Source organism: Limtongia smithiae (assembly GCF_038497785.1).
Source record: "Limtongia smithiae strain NRRL Y-17922 unplaced genomic scaffold V1518scaffold_1, whole genome shotgun sequence".
NCBI classification, from domain to species: Eukaryota; Fungi; Ascomycota; class Lipomycetes; order Lipomycetales; family Lipomycetaceae; genus Limtongia; species Limtongia smithiae.
Genome location: NW_027117622.1, coordinates 2,078,679 through 2,095,941, shown reverse-complemented (window position 1 = coordinate 2,095,941; position 17,263 = coordinate 2,078,679). Strand labels below are relative to the sequence as shown.

At 54.5% G+C, this 17,263-nt stretch overlaps 9 protein-coding genes across 9 annotated transcripts; 8 read left to right on the top strand and 1 right to left on the bottom strand.

Annotated features, from left to right (window-relative positions):
- The first annotated feature begins 20 nt into the window (after nt 1–20).
- V1518DRAFT_410367 (P-loop containing nucleoside triphosphate hydrolase protein) lies at nt 21–2,407 on the top strand. Its single transcript, XM_066902583.1, has 2 exons — nt 21–337; nt 406–2,407. Exon 2 carries the CDS (start codon nt 424–426, stop codon nt 2,035–2,037), a length of 1,614 nt encoding a protein of 537 aa, XP_066762498.1. The 5' UTR covers nt 21–337; nt 406–423; the 3' UTR covers nt 2,038–2,407.
- A 515-nt stretch (nt 2,408–2,922) lies between these two features.
- V1518DRAFT_410363 (uncharacterized protein) lies at nt 2,923–4,071 on the top strand. Its single transcript, XM_066902582.1, has 3 exons — nt 2,923–3,360; nt 3,416–3,512; nt 3,567–4,071. The coding sequence occupies exons 1-3, from the start codon at nt 3,009–3,011 to the stop codon at nt 3,724–3,726; spliced, it is 609 nt and encodes a 202-aa protein (XP_066762497.1). The 5' UTR covers nt 2,923–3,008; the 3' UTR covers nt 3,727–4,071.
- V1518DRAFT_410359 (uncharacterized protein) lies at nt 4,072–6,229 on the top strand. The gene is made up of 4 exons (XM_066902581.1): nt 4,072–4,240; nt 4,290–4,527; nt 4,579–4,662; nt 4,717–6,229. Exons 1-4 carry the CDS (start codon nt 4,220–4,222, stop codon nt 6,165–6,167), a joined length of 1,794 nt encoding a protein of 597 aa, XP_066762496.1. The 5' UTR covers nt 4,072–4,219; the 3' UTR covers nt 6,168–6,229.
- A 76-nt stretch (nt 6,230–6,305) lies between these two features.
- On the top strand, nt 6,306–8,917 carry V1518DRAFT_410356 (6-phosphofructo-2-kinase-domain-containing protein). The gene has a single exon (XM_066902580.1). The coding sequence runs from the start codon at nt 6,610–6,612 to the stop codon at nt 8,824–8,826; it is 2,217 nt and encodes a 738-aa protein (XP_066762495.1). The 5' UTR covers nt 6,306–6,609; the 3' UTR covers nt 8,827–8,917.
- A 161-nt stretch (nt 8,918–9,078) lies between these two features.
- V1518DRAFT_410353 (beta-lactamase-like protein) lies at nt 9,079–10,313 on the top strand. The gene is made up of 2 exons (XM_066902579.1): nt 9,079–9,167; nt 9,237–10,313. The coding sequence occupies exon 2, from the start codon at nt 9,253–9,255 to the stop codon at nt 10,204–10,206; it is 954 nt and encodes a 317-aa protein (XP_066762494.1). The 5' UTR covers nt 9,079–9,167; nt 9,237–9,252; the 3' UTR covers nt 10,207–10,313.
- A 16-nt stretch (nt 10,314–10,329) lies between these two features.
- V1518DRAFT_50488 (uncharacterized protein) lies at nt 10,330–13,033 on the top strand. Its single transcript, XM_066906605.1, has 4 exons — nt 10,330–10,518; nt 10,608–10,678; nt 10,736–12,786; nt 12,867–13,033. Exons 1-4 carry the CDS (start codon nt 10,435–10,437, stop codon nt 12,899–12,901), a joined length of 2,241 nt encoding a protein of 746 aa, XP_066762493.1. The 5' UTR covers nt 10,330–10,434; the 3' UTR covers nt 12,902–13,033.
- Nucleotides 12,937–14,943, top strand: V1518DRAFT_366046 (P-loop containing nucleoside triphosphate hydrolase protein; the record flags this gene model as incomplete). Its single annotated transcript, XM_066901229.1, has 1 exon — nt 12,937–14,943. A coding segment is annotated over one exon (2,007 nt), but the record flags the coding sequence as incomplete, so codon positions are not given.
- Nucleotides 14,944–14,998: 55 nt separating this feature from the next.
- V1518DRAFT_368893 (uncharacterized protein) lies at nt 14,999–15,958 on the bottom strand (the record flags this gene model as incomplete). The annotated part of the gene is made up of 2 exons (XM_066901249.1): nt 14,999–15,670; nt 15,749–15,958. The coding sequence occupies 2 exons, from the start codon at nt 15,956–15,958 to the stop codon at nt 14,999–15,001; spliced, it is 882 nt and encodes a 293-aa protein (XP_066762491.1).
- A 63-nt stretch (nt 15,959–16,021) lies between these two features.
- On the top strand, nt 16,022–17,249 carry V1518DRAFT_390131 (uncharacterized protein). The gene is made up of 2 exons (XM_066901746.1): nt 16,022–16,590; nt 16,635–17,249. The coding sequence occupies exons 1-2, from the start codon at nt 16,089–16,091 to the stop codon at nt 17,051–17,053; spliced, it is 921 nt and encodes a 306-aa protein (XP_066762490.1). The 5' UTR covers nt 16,022–16,088; the 3' UTR covers nt 17,054–17,249.
- Nucleotides 17,250–17,263: the final 14 nt, after the last annotated feature.

The window sequence follows — 17,263 nt, the reverse complement described above, 5'->3', positions numbered from 1 at the left end:
AGCGGCGCCACACCGACATTCCCGCCATCGCTGTACCCTGACACCCACACTAGCACTCGACCCTGAAATATTTTCGAGGCATTCCATTTTCACCGCAGCCAGACCAACATGTCCTGGCTGCCTCGATTCCGGCTGCTACCGCAGTGTCTTCCCGTTTCCTGGCAGCACATTCATGGAGGCGTGCCGCTGGTACGGTTATCAGCGTTTACCCAATTCCGGCAACCATGTCGCTACTACGTCGCGCCGTCGAAGAAGATGAAACGTCCGCGTACGCAATACGAGAACACGAAGCGCAAGCAGTTCTTCGGCAAGCAACTCAGTCGCAAGAGCATAATTCGTAAGTTCTATGCCGCTGGTGGCAAAGGCAAACTACACATTCCGAACAAGGTGCTCAAAAAGACCAAGAGCGCGCTCCCCGCGCGCATGCAGCTGATTCCGCGCTCGGCGATCGACCCTTCTCCGGCGCAGCGCTCACGCTTCTCCCACGACGACTTCCGCCAACACAAGCAGCGCGTATATAACTTCCGGCAGCAGCAGCAAAATACGCCCGCGCTACTCGGCCCGCCTAACGCGGGCGAGTTCGGCGTTCTCAAGCAAGTGCCGTTTGAGGCACGTAACCCGCTCAACGCGACGGCGAGCAGACTCGACACGTTTGAGGTGCTGCGCATTCCTGCTCTCGTGCGCGATGCGGTGTATGAGCGTTCACTGGGAGGTGTGGAGCAGAAAAAACCGACCCCAATTCAGTCGCTTGCAATACAGCGGCTAATGCGACTGCCGCCGCCGAGCGTGCGACTAGTGCAGAGCGGGTTACTGGCTACCAAAGAGGAGGAGGAGCTCGAGAGCGACGAGGATTACTACAAGCGCAGGCAGCTACGAAAGAATCTGGCAAAGATGAAGAACCCACTCAAGACGTACTTGATTGCTGCCGAGACCGGCTCGGGCAAGACGCTGGCGTACCTGATCCCGTTACTGAGCCAGCTCAAGGAGGAGGAGATCCACAATGCACCTGCAGTATGGAATATTGAAACCATACCTTATGTTCGTGCTGTTGTGCTGGTCCCTACGGCCGAGCTCGTGCGGCAGGTGCTAGAGACTATTAAGGACCTGTGCCATGTCATCAAGCTGTCGTCGGCTGGTCTTTCCCAGGAGACGACACGCGGAACTGCAGACAAAATTGCGAATAAGCGAGTTGACATTCTCGTGTGCACGCCTGTGCCGCTTCTGAAACTGATCGGGCGAAACGGCAACGACGATCTCCTGCACCACTGCCGCAGAGTCGTCGTCGACGAGGCCGACAGTCTTATGGACCGTTCGTTCAAGGACGAGACTGAGAAAGTCATCAATGCGGCAGGGAGACTCGAACAGTTGGTGTTTTGTACTGCGACGATAGCGCGGTCGTTCGACCGCACACTGCGTCTGGCCTACCCGGACATGGAGCGCATTCTCGCACCTCGTCTGCATCAGATCCCGCGACAAATCCGGTTTTCGACAGTTGATACCTCCGCGATGCCGTTTTACAACGACAAGCGCAAGGCGCTTGTGCAGACCCTGTACAACCTTGACCGCAGCGAAACCGAACCGGGAAAGGTCAAGCGGATTGTTGTGTTTGTGAACCAGCGCGAGAGCGTGAACGAAGTGGTTGAATACTTGCGGACTCAGAAGATTACCGCAACGGGTCTGACGCGGGATTCAACGCTGGACGACCGCGCGGAGGTTATGCACGAGTTTGTGCGGCCCTCGCCATCATTGAAGGCGGCCGCTAGCGCGCCAGTCGTCGACCTCATCACCGGCGAGCTGCACACGCTGCGCGTGCTAGTTACCACGGACGTATTTTCACGAGGTATTGACATGCAGCAGGTGCGCACAATCATTCTCTACGACGTGCCGTACTCCTCGATCGACCTGATCCACCGCGCGGGGCGAACAGGGCGGATGGGCAAGAAGGGCCGCGTAATTCTATTGGCAGCGAAGAACGAGTTGAAGCCGTGGTTGCGCGGATTGAGCACAACGATTAACGGCGGTCAGGCATTGGTTTAGAAACATTTTGGGTATGGCACTCCAGCAAACTTGTACATATATCTACACAACTTGTGCATACACCTTCATCCGATGTTACTTTCATCTGCAGATGACTACGTGCAATATCTGTTGGATTTTACAAAGTCGGCATATCAAGTATATCTTCGCCGCGTCCTCTAGTGGGACGCGGTCATGAGGCAAGTCAAGTTCAACTGACAGATCCGCATTCAGTGCACTCCTGTTCGTCAGTCCTACGACTGCTCCGACACTCTCACACATGTAGATTCTACAACAGTTGTAGAAGCATTCGGACCCCGCATGAAGGGAGTACCCCTCGCATGGTATAAGAAAATTATACACGGTGAACACTGCACGCAGCAATCCCCACCTAGACGAGGTCTAGACGGGAGCGCGATGGTTGGTTGATATCAGCACTGACATCGGCTCACTTGGCAGTAGGAGAAGCTAGCAAGTGGAATTTGACAAGTGTGCTGGGTGATAGGAAGGGGGCGGATGTATGTATTGCAGATCTAATCGCGAAGTATAATTAGCTATGGAGGGTATAATTGGCGGTGTGTTCTCGGCGCGAGCATGATACGATTACTGTCCAAGTGCGACGGTCAGGAGAACGTTGTCGAAGAGTGGGAAATGCAAACAAAGGAGAGAGCGGCCAAGAAGAAAAGAAGTTCGAACGAGCAAAATTCAAACAAAAGTGGCGCACGACAACGCCCACGCCGCAGTGGCGCATGCCGATATTCCGGATCCACCCGGGAACATCCGGAGCTCAATCAGCGTGGCGTATATGGCACAACCGTCGCGTCAAATATATCAATGTGGCAAATGCGTGACGTCAGATTGCGTGGCGCGGAAGAACGAGGCGCAGTTAAAAGGAAGACAACGCCATCCTTCGTTGGCGGGTACTCCCTTAGGCCTTTCCGCTACTCCCCGTGCTTCCTATTGTTTATTTAGGTTATATTCTCTAGTCTGCCATGTCCGTCGCCGTTCACGAGGATCTCAAGGAAGGTCATTGGCCGTATGTGCTCAAGCGTGCCGTTCCCGTCGGTATCGCTACCGGCTCCGTCGGCGTCTTTGCCAACCACTACCTTAAGACTCGCTTCCCCAAGGCCGCAGTCCGTAACACCTCCGCACGAACATTCATGATGATTGGCACTTTCCTCATGGGGTTTGTCACCACCACTGAGATTTACTCGCTGAAGTATGAGCGTCAGGTCTTCAACAAGGTGAACAACATTACCGACGAGAATATGAAGGCGTCGCCGGAGCTGCCTAAGACCATCACGGACGAGGCCCTCGAGTACATGAACGAGAACAGATTCAAAGGTGCGCCACATACTTTCATTGCTGGCACGGATCTTGTTGCTAATTCCCTCTGTAGTCTTCCTCGGCGCGTGGCTCGGTTCTCTCAGTGCTGCGGGCTATATGGTCTCGCGTGACAAGTACATGTCCGCTACCCAGAAGCTCGTTCAGGCACGGTCAGTATTCCTGCTCTTTTAAACTGTTTCTCTTCATAATTAACAATTGTGCAGAATGTACGCTCAAGGCTTCACCCTGCTTCTGATCGTTGGCTCCGCTGGTCTCGCCATGCTCGACGGCAAGCAGAAATCCGATGCCCCCACCCACAGATTCCAGGACGACACCTGGAAAAAGATCATCAACGGCGACACCGTCACCAAGGAGTCCAAGTAGAGTAGACGTCCTTACAGCAATCACACTCTCTCTATGTCTCCCTCCACGTTCTCGCTCGCTTCCTTTACTTCTCTCTTCTTGCTCTCCCCCAAAAAGCACACATGACAACTCTCCCTACCTGCGTGTTCCTTCTTTGCATTGTTTGCCCGGTGTAATAATGAATTCTCTAATGTATGGCGGCTAGAGTTTGGGTTTTCGGTTTGGGGCGTGTACGTTTTCTCATTTTCTCTCGCTGTCTTTATCTCAGCGACTTGTACAAATACGGTTTCAACTACTCCCCTCGCACTTCTTGGTCAGTCTACTAGTTAATAGATATAGAACAAGTGATTGAAGAGATCGACCTAGATAACGTGAAACATGTCATTGAGACCCCTTTGGGACTCGTGCGGCTTGAATATTCGTGCAGCTTGAATTCGTATCTCGGCCATCGCAGCCGCTTAATGATATTCCGTAGCTTCAGGTGTGGCGCTGTGTGATTGGACTCTTTGGAGATATGTTCAAAAAGAAGCCGAATGTATGATAAATATCCGAGTTTTGGTTGTGTTTGCTAATTTTTGCTTCAGATCAAGCCATACGCGCCGGTGCGTAGCTCCGACCGCCGTAAACTGCTCGTCGCGGTGTTCGAGGCGTTCAGCGTGGACAGCGAGACTCTTCCTCTCGAAGAAAAAGAGTTGTTAGTGCCGTCCGATATTCAGGTCGCCAAGTTCATTGCGCACTCGACCGGCGAGACGGGAACGATTTATGTCGGCGGAAATCGGCCGCTGTGGTTGAAGCTCAATGACGGGCATATAGTTCCAACAGGTACGAGTTCCATCCTCTAGAAGCTAGGGACTTCTTAACGGATGACTTTAGTATTTACATTATGGAAGTGTCCATATCTTGTGCCTATACTTTGCACATGGAGCCCAGTCATCGAAAAGCTTCGAAACGGCGCAGGTTCGTGACTTCCCAGCACCTCAGCTCGCAGTCGCACCAACTAATATCACGCAGACATGATGCTTCCTGGGCTGATTCCTCCATTCCCATCTACAGTCAGTGTTGGATCGGTCGTTGCAATCGCGAGTAGTGAGCGTCCTACAGTTCCACTGGCTGTTGGCGTGTGCAATATGAACCTGGCATCCGTGTCGAGAGTACAAGGATCTCATGGCAAAGCGGTGATGATCGTTCAATGCTACGGAGACGAGCTGCCGATTAAGGAGAAGGTCACGGTGCCGTTGCAACTGGATGTTACGATTTCAAGAGTCGTGCGTGACGCTGTCCAGAGCGCCCCTGCTGAACGTGATACGCTAATGGAAGCCAAGGCGTCAAGGGCTGATATTGGGGAAGTGCCACCAGATGTCTCCAGCGAGCCACCAACACAACCTGAACTTGAAACAGCACAGATGGCTCCTGTACCTCGTCTTTCTAACGACCAATCCACCTTCACGACAGCAGAAGTGGATGACGCGTTCCGACGAGCCCTTCTTTCCGCCATTTTCCACTCTCGCACAAGTTCCATGCCACTACAACTACCACAACCGGCATCTACATTCATCTCCGCACACCTGCAGACGCACCTTCCCGCATATTTTGCTTCTGTCCAATTAAAGCAGACGTCGTGGAAGAAGGCCGTACGATTTTTAAAGGCTATGGAGAAGGAAGGGCTGGTGACCGTCAAGGAGAAAGGCGGCGAAGTTACGATTACCAACATCGCAGGCCTTGATCATGTTGACATAAAGGGCTTCAAGCCATTCACGACTGTTGGATCGAAGAAGCCATCACGAAATGGGAATAACTCGGACGCGGGGGAAAGGACCGGCGGTACAGTACAGGTACATGAGTTCTATAGACTAAGTGAGAAGAGCAAATTGATTGCTGTAGCGCTCGGTAAACGTACGGACGAGTACTATACGATGGCGGAGCTTCGCACACTGCTACTTGCGTACATCGACAAGGAGGAGCTGGTCGACAAAGCCAACCCGCGCGAAGTAAGAATCGACCCTGTGCTCGCAGGACTACACAGCACCGCGACGACGCGATCGCGAACGCTGACACGGGAGACATTGATCGACAACCTGCGGCAAAGCTGCGGGACGTACTACACGATCACTAATAGCAGCGCGAACGAGGTTGGCACGGGTAAGCCGAAGATTTCGAAAGGCGCCCCACCAAAAGTGCTGGTGCAGGTGATCATGAAGCAGGGACACAAGATGACACGGATTTCGCATCTCGAGGCGTACAAGATCGACACGCACGAGCTTGCGAACGAGTTACGGAGCGAGTGTGCGAGCTCGACAGCGGTAGCGAAGGCTACGGAGGGAGTGTCAGCCGCGGCCGGCGGTGTGCCAAAGCTGGAGATTCTGATACAGGGACAGCATAGTAAGAGTGTGGTGGAGTTGCTGGAGCGGCGGGGGATGAAGAAGGGGTGGATCGACGTAAAGGACGGCGGGAAGACGAAATAGGCGTGCTAAACAGTTACATGTCGCAAGTGAATGCACTAACGGTCTTGTGACGGACCATGACATCACCGGCGGCGGCCTAGGACTGCCTCCGTGAAGATATAGCCGCTGTGGTGGACGCGAGATGGTGTGGCCGTGATTGGCTACGCCACGCGCCGCACCGCGTGCGGACGTGCCTCAATGAGCAATGAACTGGCCCTGCTCCTCCTCGCCCAGCTCCACTGCGTTCACGCCTTCTCTTCTCTACTGATTCCCTCTCTGCTGGCGGTAGCTTGCGAGTCGGCTGATCTCTTTGCTTGTTCGTGGTACTCTTTTGTCTGTGCGACGACGACTTGACTGCTACCCTGCGGTGGTCGCAACCACGTCGACGATCTTGCTTGCTGGTACCGCCCTCTGAGGACATATTCTTCTAGAAGCCACCTCATCTCCACCATAGACAGCAGCAATGTCCACCTCAAATAGCAACAGCTCGTCCTCATCCTCCATCCATCCGTTGCAGCTTTCGGCAACCCCGATTCTCGCGCGGTCAACCTCCTCTACGCCGCACTCGTACCCCACTACCCGCCGCCGTTCGGCGCTCACCGACACCCCACTTGCTTCCACAGCTAGCTCGCCGCGATTTCAGGCGTATGACGGCGTAGGCAGTGGTATTGGAGTACCATCGTATTTGGAACTCCCGCGCCATGCCACGACGCTCGACGTGCCGGGGCTCACTAGCAGCAGAGTGTCTCCTGACGGTACGATCGCGGCGAGGGACGTTGGGTCGAAGCTGGTAATCGTCATGGTTGGCTTGCCTGCGCGAGGAAAGAGTTACATTACGAAAAAGCTTGCGCGTTATATGAACTGGCTACAGCACGAGACACGAATCTTCAACGTTGGAAACACGCGACGCTCGTCGAATCACCGTGTTGGGCCCGCAAGCCATCCACTGCCAGACTCTCCAGTTTTAAGCCCGCGTCCCGCGTCGGTCGTTCACAGTTTTGACGATCCCGATTACGACATCCACCCTCATGATGAGGATAACGACGGCGGCCTCAATACAAGCCATCCCGCCACCTTCTTCGCGCCTGACAACCCCGAGACAGCAGCGCTGCGTGAGAGCTGGGCTCTGCAGACTCTGGACGAGTTGCTTGACTGGGTGCTGCAGGATAATGGCAGTATTGGGATTTTGGACGCGACAAACTCGACGATCAAGCGCCGCCGGACAGTGCTGAATCGCGTGAACGAGCGCTCGAACGGGGAGCTAAAAGTGCTGTTTTTGGAGAGTTGCTGCGACGACAAGGAACTTCTTGAACAGAACATCAGACTCAAACTGTCGGGACCGGACTATCGCGGGCAGGATCCCGAGGTCGCGCTACAGGATTTCCGCATGCGTGTGAAGAATTACGAGAAGACTTATGAAACCATCGGTGATGAGGAGGAGAAAATCGATGGGTTCCAGTACGTCAAAATGATCAATGTCGGAAGGAAACTGGTCGCGTACAACACGCAAGGATTTCTTACTGGTCAAGCAGTGTTCTTTTTGCTGAACTTTAACCTCGCTGAGCGGCAGATCTGGATCACGCGTCACGGCGAGAGTGAGGATAATCTCAAAGGAAAAATCGGCGGCGACGCATCGCTTAGCCCAAAGGGCAAGAAGTATGCAGACGCACTTGCGCGATTTATCGATTATCAACGTGTGGAGTTTCGACGACGGCAGCTGGAAAGGCATACTTTCGAACCGCGATTGTCACGCACGTCGCAGCCGACCACGCCAGAGGGCGAGCCTGTAGACCCGCACTTTTGCGTCTGGACAAGTATGCTGAAGCGGAGTATTGAGACTGCAAAGTACTTCGACGAGGATACGTACGACATCAAGCAGATGCGCATGCTGAACGAGCTCGGATCTGGTGCGTATGACGGTCTGACGTACGAACAAATCCGCAAGGAGCACCCGGAGGAATACGGTGCGCGAATGGCCAACAAGATTGGGTACAGGTACCCTGGACTTGGCGGCGAGAGCTATTTGGATGTGATTAATAGACTGCGACCGGTGATTGTGGAGGTCGAGCGAATGCACGACCATGTGCTGATCATTGGGCACCGGGTCGTGTCGCGTGTGCTGTTAGCATACTTTATGAATCTCGGTCGGCAGGCGATAAGTGATCTTGATGTCCCGCTAAACTCATTGTGGGTGCTTGAGCCAAAGCCGTATGGTGTCTACTGGGCGGTGTATCAATACGATGAGGCGCGGGATTGGTTTTTCAAGGTCGAGAACTCGGAGTCGCATGCTACTGGTGGCAACCCTGCGGCACGGACAGCACAGCATCATCTGCGTAATCTTGGACACCACAACTCACACCACCATCACCACTCGCAGCAGCCGCAACCGCAAATTACGGTGTCGCCGGTCCATGACTTCACGGCGCGCATGTCTGATTTATCGCTTGACGATGTAAAGCCATCTCAGCTCAACGCGGCTGCGGCTGCTGCGAGCCACAACGTAATGCTCGGTCGGAATAAGGGATATCAGCCGTCATCACCGTCGTCGCTTCTGCAGTACGAGGTTGAGATCATGCCGCCGCCTGCTACGGTGCCGGCTCGGAAGGCAGCAATGACCTCTTCCTCCTCGTCGTCGTTGTCGCGGGCCGATGACGACGAAGACGATGACGGGAACAAATAATTGCGCTTTTGTGACTTGTGTAACTACGACGCAAGTAACGAGATATTAATTAGTTGATAGACTAATGGTTGAGGAGATATATAACTACGAATGATGAGCGATACAGCAATGTGATTGTGAGGACGTAGGATAAGTGAGAGCGGGGACACACCTGAGTGCAGCAGCGCCTCGCAATAAACTGCCTATAGTGGTTGGCGTGCGGCTCTAGATATCAGCGACGCCGAGCGAGATGGCCTCTGCTCAGCTCCGTCTGGCTGCCGAAGAGCAAGATATAAAAGAGCGCTGGGTCCAGTTTGTGTTTTGATTACGTTTGTAGGTGTAGGCTGCAGTCTGAATCAAACGTAGGGGAACATCTAGCAGAGCACCATGCAGGAAGATACGGGAACGATGGACTAACGTGTGATGAGCAGGCTATACACGAACACGATGGTCGGCTTCACTTTTGAGACGCTCAACAAGAGCACATACAAGATTGTGCAGGATGATATTCTGCGGGAACTTCCATTCATCTATGTGAAGGTGTACCCGACGTTGCTTGCGCTGATCGACACTGGCTGCGGCCCGAACCACTTCCGCGAGGAGGCCGTGGAGGAGACGTCGATTCGCAAATGGCTCGAGTCGAACCTCGACAAGGCCGGCCAGCTTACCTATAAGGATCCGGGGACTGGTGAGACCGTGAACAAGCATTGGCTTGTGTTCATCACGCATACACACTATGACCATATCGGCGGGTTATTCGAGTTTGCCGACGACTCGACGATCTTCATCTCTGGTTACTCGCAGGAGTACATTCTCAAGGACCTCGGTTGCAACTCCCTGTGCTGTGCGTTTAACATCCCCACGCCGAAGTTCAACGTTGGCCACTGGCTGCAGCACCGCGAACACCTCACGTTCCGCGGTGTGGACTTGAAGCTGGAGGCTCTGCTCACTCCGGGTCACACCCCTGATGAGATTGCGTTGTACGACTCGGAAGAGAAGGTTCTGTTTGCTGGCGACTCTCTGTATGAGCAGCTGCCGATCTACATCATCGAGACTTCGGACATGATGGACTACATCAAGAGTATGAACGAGGTCCTCGGCTATGTGATCAAGAAGAACGAATTCGGGCCGCGTGTCGTCACCGCGGCTGGCCACATGACGCATGACCGGGACAGCGAACTACTGATTCAAGAGCACATCAAGTGCTTCTGGGACACAATAGCGGGCAAGTCTGTGCTGACGAACCAGGTGGAGATGCGCGGGCTGAATGTGCTGACGTATATGAACGAGACGAAGAACGTCGGGTTTATGTGTGTCGAGTCGAAGCTACGGGCCGCAATGGCATTCTACGGTTTCGAGTGGGATGTACCGGCGCTGCCAGCGACCGCGCCGAAGGTGTAGTTTGAGTAGAGTGTGTATATAGAGAGCGATGACAAGATAGAGTACGGTGGTGCGGAGAGCGCGAGACGCCGCAGCCGGCGGGGCTGGGCGAGAGTGTGGGGACAGGCCCAGAGTGCGCGGCCACGGCGCCGTTCTGCTGGCTAGCCGCGCTCCCTTCGCTTCACCACCCCCCGTCGCCCGTACGCTTCTTCCGATTCCGCCCGACCGCTGCCGCGTCTCTCTAGCACCATGTTTGTGTTTCCCGCAAACGATGAGGGCTATCGCAAGCGCAAGCGCGCACACAAGGCCTGCGAGCAGTGTAAACGCCGTCGTGTGAGTCCAGACTACCCCGCTCGGACGCGTTCTGAAATGCGCGCACGACTGCAGGAAAAGTTTTATACTGAACATGTTATTGCCTATAGAAACGCTGTGAGCCTCCTCTGAAAAACCAGGAACGATGCTTGCCTTGCATGAAAGAAGACATCGCGTGCAGGTACGTCTTATCGCGTCAAGACCTGGTTCTCGAGCTAACCTCCGCAACGCCCTCTAGTCTCACGCCGCCGGTTCAGGGAGCACCGTCACAACCGCCAAGTGGCACCAGCGTAGAACCTGATGACGTGTCACTCAGTGCACCAGTACCGCCTCTGCGCAAGCGTACGACCAAGCAACCCGCACGCCACGTCTCCACCTCGTCCGTGTCCTCGACCTCATCATCTCCGCCCACCAACGCGTCCGCAGCGGCTGCTGCAGCTGCTGCAGTGGCAAAGTTTGCCGTATCAACCGCCGCAACGCTGCTTGACCACGCAACCCCTGCAGCCCATGAGACTTCGTCCGAGGAGCTCGCGACTGTGCTCGCGGAGCCCCCGGTCGAGATGACCACGGATGCGGCCATCGCGGCCGTCATCGCGCCGGCGCCGCTTCCGGCCCCTGATGCTGCTGCGCCATTTCGCAGCGCTCACAAGGATGCGAACGGCGGCGTGTGGGTGAAGTGCGCGCCACGGTCGCTGAACAAGTTCCTGCTTGCATATCTCGAGTCGCTTAGAGCGTTCGAGCATCCCTCGCGTTTTGACCGGAAGGGGCTTATGAATGTGTACTTCAAGTATATTCAGCCGCTGCTACCGCTTTTCGATGAGGACACGTTTCGCGAAGCTGAGGCAAGGGATGAGTGCCCGACATTGCTTTTGCACGCCGTGCTTCTTGTCGCGTGTCGGCATCCGTCTGCCAAGGCGTTTTTGAATTCTTCACCGCGGCACTTTGCATCTATGACGGCCACCAAACTACGTGCGTTAATCTTTGCTGACATTGAGAAGGACAAAATGACGTTGATCCGCGTGCTTGCACTGTTGTCACTGCACTCTGAAGGCGCAGACGGACTTGATAAATCTTGTGCAGATCTTGAACTGGCTTTTCACTACGCTCATTTTTTGGGAATCCATCACGAGAGACACAATGCGCCTGAGCAAGCTCCGATTCGCCGGCTGTGGTGGTGTCTATGGTGTCTCGATCGCATGTCGGCGTGCGTCTGCGCACGTCCTGTGATCTCGCGGCTCGATGACGTCGGAGCTCGCAAACCAGATATCGAAGAAGAAGGCTGGCTCGGCAGGTTAGTTGAGGTGTGCAGCAGACTGGACAGTGTCATTGCGATGTATCGGCCAATGGGATCGACGCTGCCATCGGCGGTGGATGTTGAAATCACGTACGGAAGCGAAGAGAACACGCCCTTTGCGAAGTTATTGCATATGCTGCAACATGTTGCGTGTATCCTTGCACATAAACGCGCACCGGAATCGCCCGAGGTCAACGCCGCGGTGCTGTTGCATGCGACTGCACAGATATTGAAGATCGTGCGGACAACGCCAAATCTGCATCCACTACCGGCAGTTCCATATGCTGTATCGCTCACTTTGACAGTCTATCTTCGTCTCTTCCCCTCACCTGAAGCGAAATTGGGGTGGCAGGAGAGCTGTCAAGTGCTTAGCGAGCTTGCCAAGACCTGGTGGGTCGCAGAGGCAATGGTCAAGATCGCGCGTTCTGTGTTCAAGAAGCTGGAAGAGGACTTCGCCGTACGGATTATTCAGGAAGCTGCGGTCTCGCAGGCTGTGGCGGCGAAGGCGACGGAGATGCCTACCGGTACGATCGCAGCGAGGAGGAGTGCAGCCACGCGGACGAAGAGCAGTGCTGACAAGAAGAAGAGAGATTCTCGTACTGCAGTCGCAAATGGGCCAACCAGAACTGTGAAAGAGGAACGGCTTACGGCTCCTAATTTACCGAGCGCAGTTGTGTCTTCCGACACTGTAGTTTCCGAGCCAGCAAGTCGTCTCACTGAAATGCCTGTCTCGTTCAGCAATCTCACAACGTTGCCGACTGGCTCGCTTGAAGCGCCTCCATCTAGCAGTACTGGTTTCGAGTTCGCGTCGCTGCCCGCGCTGCTTCCAGTATCCGCGATTCCGTACGAGTACCAGATCCTGGACATGTTTTCTGACCTGCCGAATCCGACAAGTTTCCTGGACCAGATGACGAACATGGACGAGTTTTTGTTACCAAGTTTGACGTTCGACGACAGCGACGGCATGGGCTCGTATATTGGTGGCGAAGGGGCAGGTACGCGTGTTTTTGACAACCTACGACGTTGTCTTCTCGCCTGATGAAGCGTTGACAACATACTCAGCCGGAGTTGAGAGCTACATTGCCGCGATTGGATTGTACGATGAGCTGACACTGGAATCGTTTGAGCATCTGCCCAACATCACATACGACAACTCTTACGACGCGTTCACTGGCATCATCGAGTCGAACTACTCCACGATCGTCCCCGGCGCACTTTATATGGACTCGCCGAACACAATCGCCTACCGCGCCGACGACCCCGATGATATCGGTGAGGCCAACGTTTACGACGGACCTATGATGATGAACATGTACAACAACTTCATAGCCAACGGGTCGGTGACCATCTCTGCGTACTACTCGCCGTTCCAGTACGCCTTTAACTCTTCTTCAGGCAATTCTCTACAATTTATCGTCTACTTCTGTCTCGCCATGAGTGTGTTCCCTGCCCTGTGCTCACTGTATCCCACAATGGAGCGACTCCGGCTTGTGCGCGCTCTCCACTACTCCAACGGCCTGCGCGTGCTGCCTCTCTGGATCTCGCACATTTGTTTTGATTTCTCGGTTGTTCTTTTCGCATCAGGCATCACGATCGCCATTTTCTCGGGCATCAACTCAGAGTGGTTTGGACTTGGGTACTTGTTCGTCGTGTTCGCGCTATACGGCTTGGCTTCAATCTTGTTGTCATACGTGTTTTCTCTCATTGTGAAGTCGCAGCTCGCCGCCTTCGCGTTCACCGCCGCTTTCAACGCGTGCTACTTCTTGATCTATTTGCTCGCGTACTTGTCTATTGATACATTTGTGTCCGCGACAAAAGTAGACCAGGTTCTCATCAACTTCAACTACGGCTTTGCACCGTTTGCGCCAATCGCGAATCTGATCCGCAGCATGTTCCTGGTCTTGAACTTGTTTAACGCGCTGTGCGAGGACACTGTCGAGGTGTCATACTACGGCGAGATGAGAGCGTATGGCGCACCAATTCTGTATCTCTCAATTCAGATCATGTTGCTCTTTGGGGGCCTCATCTGGTGGGATTCAGGAAAATATCGGATTCGCATGCGGCGGAAATTCCATGTATCTGATGCGGAGCGTGAGCTTGAAGCAGAAGACGAAGATCTTACGGCCGAAGTAACGCGAGTTGAGAATCCGGATGGTGGCGATGGATTGCGGGCGGTGCACGTGTCGAAGCGGTTCGGGCGTATGGTGGCAGTTGAGGACGTCTCGTTCGGCGTTGCGCGCGGCGAGTGCTTTGCGTTACTTGGTCCAAACGGCGCGGGTAAGTCCACGCTGTTCAACATGATGCGCGGTGAGCTTGTGCCATCTGGCGGCGCCGTCTACGTTGAAGACGTTGATGTGGCCAAAAATCGTGCACACGCGCGCACGCATTTGGGCGTATGTCCGCAGTTTGATGCCATCGATCGAATGACCGTGTACGAGACGCTATCGTTCTATGCGCGACTGCGCGGGTTGCCAAAAGAGGACCTCGGTCATAATGTCGAGTCCATCATCACCGGCGTGGGATTGTCCCGCTTCCGCACGCGCCTGGCAGGTGACCTGTCTGGCGGTAATCGGCGCAAGCTGTCACTCGGCATCGCGCTCATGGCGGATCCGTCGGTGCTGCTCCTCGATGAGCCCAGTTCCGGCATGGACGCGGCGAGCAAGCGCGTGATGTGGCGAATGATTAAGCGCGTCGCCGCGGCGGGCAACCGGAGTATTATTTTGACCACACACTCGATGGAAGAGGCCGATGCGCTATGCCTGCGTGCTGGCATTCTTGCAAAGGTGTTACTGGCCGTCGGTACAAGTGATCGGCTACGCGAACGGCACGGGCACGCGTTTTATGTGCACTTTATGTGCCGCGATGGCATTGGTGCGTCCGAGGAGTCGATGCAGGCAGTCGTGACGTGGTCTCGCGAGCGGTTCGTAGGCCATACGGTGCAGGTGGAGGATAAGATGTACCATGGTAACGTGAAGGTGTCGGTGGAGTCTCGTGGAGAGGACGGCGCGGTGTTGACGATCGTGAATATTTTGCAAGCGGTTGAGGAAGAGAAGGAGCGCATTGGCATATCGCATTACTCTGTCGCACAGGCGAGCCTGGAGCAGGTGTTTTTGAATATCGTCACAAAGCATAACATCCTCGAAGAAGGGTATGGCAAATAAATCAACGAGTTTAGGTGATAATGTAACAAAATGATATGCATGTTAGTTATTTAAAGTACTGTTGTGGCTCGATGGGAATAGTGAGAAAGCCGCTGATGGTGTGCTGGAGCTCGGCGACCCACTTCCGCATGGCGGCGTCAACGCGTTTTCTGTCGTCCAGTAGTTGTGAGGGGAGGTGCTCCTCGAGTTCTTCATAGCGTCGCCTCGCGAGGTCGAGGACGTGATCGACGTCGAGTTTCCGGCGCGCACGGGCAGGCACTCGTGGAACGGCAATCGCTGAAACAGACGCTATAGCTGTGGGAACTACTGGCTGTTGTGTGCCGCCGCGGACGAGGAACAGCGGGGATACAGATGTCGCAGCGCTAAGTTCGAGTAGGCGCGGATTCTTGACAATCTTGTCCGATAGCTCAAGGTCGTGCGAGTGAGCTGCAGCAGATGTGCGGATGATACTGTATCGTGTAGGTTCCCATGCCGCATCCAGAGAGCAGATGATTTTGATCTTAACTGGGCATGCGTGTGTCTGGCGCGGTTTGCGAGTACGTGGTGGCGTGGCGGCTGGGATAGGTGACGGCGAGGATGTAGATGAGACGAGAAGCGCGGCGACGTAGGCATCGGCTGCGATCACGGCGGGGTCAACGGTGAGCGGGATGTCAGCAGTGGTGGTCGGTTCAGTCGTGTCGGTGATAGGTGTGTTCTGCTCTAGTGTCTCCATCCGCTCCTTCTGCTCCCCCTGCTCCTCGGAGCGACCATCTACACGGCGCCGCTTGCGACATCCCCTTCTTCGTGTCGCATGCACATCAATGCGGCACTGGAAATACATCGTCCGCGTGCGTACCGCGTCTTTCGAGTTCGCGCTGCGTCCGTGGATCTTGTACACATTTTCCATGAACGGAAAGTACGCTGTGTACTCCGCGGGCGTCATGATGAGCTCGGTGTCTTGGGGGAGAGAGAACAGGCGTTCGCGCCAGGCGGTGACAGTCGCGGGAGAGAGTGTTGATTGCGGCATGTGGTAGTGGAGCATGCGGATGGAAGTATGTAGTGGGCGATATCGCGAAATCTAATTCGAAGCAGGAACGGCCCTTTGGGACATCTGGTCCACATAACCTCCACAACTATCACCATCACACCGCCGAATTATGCTGCGTCATGACGTGATTGCGCGCACGCAGCTCTATCTACTTACTCAGACTCTACGCACTCATCTACCTGCGACCTGCATTCTTCCCGAGTTTCTCACCCGCTCGCGAGCAGCAGTGCCATTCGGCTGGCACTTTGTTTTCTTCCCGCCCGCACCGCTGGAGTCTTCGCTCCTTCCCGACGGCTATGCTGCGGTTCCGGGAATTGATGTCAGCGGGATGCGGCGGCGGTGGACGGCGGGATCTGTACGGGTGCCGCGCGGGGATGTGGCGGCAGAGTTGATGTCTGAGGTACCGGCCACGAATGAGATTCAGTATCACAATCGCGCGGAGAGAGTGAAGGAGCGTGATAGTGCACGCATCAGCAAGGTGACCGTGGAGTCGATACGACAGATTAAGAGCTCAATATATCCCGATGTAGTCTGCGTTGAGGAAATGCGCAGGCTCGTATATCTCCCGCCCGCCAAGCCTGAAGACTTTGCATCTATCCGCACCGTGCACTGTACGTTCTTGCCTAGTTCTAATCTACATCCAACTGACTCTGAGATTATTTAGTTCCGTATAAGCCGGAACTGGAACACACGTTCACGCCGACACCAGCGCTGTCCTTCCGCTTCTGCGCGCTCACCTTCAATGCACATAAGATCCACTACGACTCTACGTACGCGCGCGAAGTGGAGCTGCTTCCCAGTGCCGTCCTGCCCGGCGCACTGTCGATTATATTACTTCTGAGTTGGCTTCAGTTTGACGCTTGTGTGGCGGTATTGCTTGGTAAAGAGGGCGGCAGGATTAAGGAGATCACGTATGACTGCGTGAATGTGGTTGTGCTAAATCGGCCTGCGACAATGGGATTTTCGCGGACAAAGCGGAAGGGAGTGCTGCGTATATGGATTGCGCAGAACAAAGGGCTGTGTGTGCGAGGGCATATCGAGATGGCTGGTCTAGATTGTGGTGGTGGTGAATAGAATGGATATTGCATATAGAGCAAGATTGATGCGATTCATGCGGTTATTCACTGACGATCATTACTGAGCCTAGCTCATTAGGCTCTTCTGGACTCATCTTCTCACATGAACCTGCCAGTGCAAGTCTATGTGCGCTACATGTAATGAACCTGATTTAGTCATGTGATACAGGAACTAGTAATAGATCATACGTGAAATTTACCCTAACCC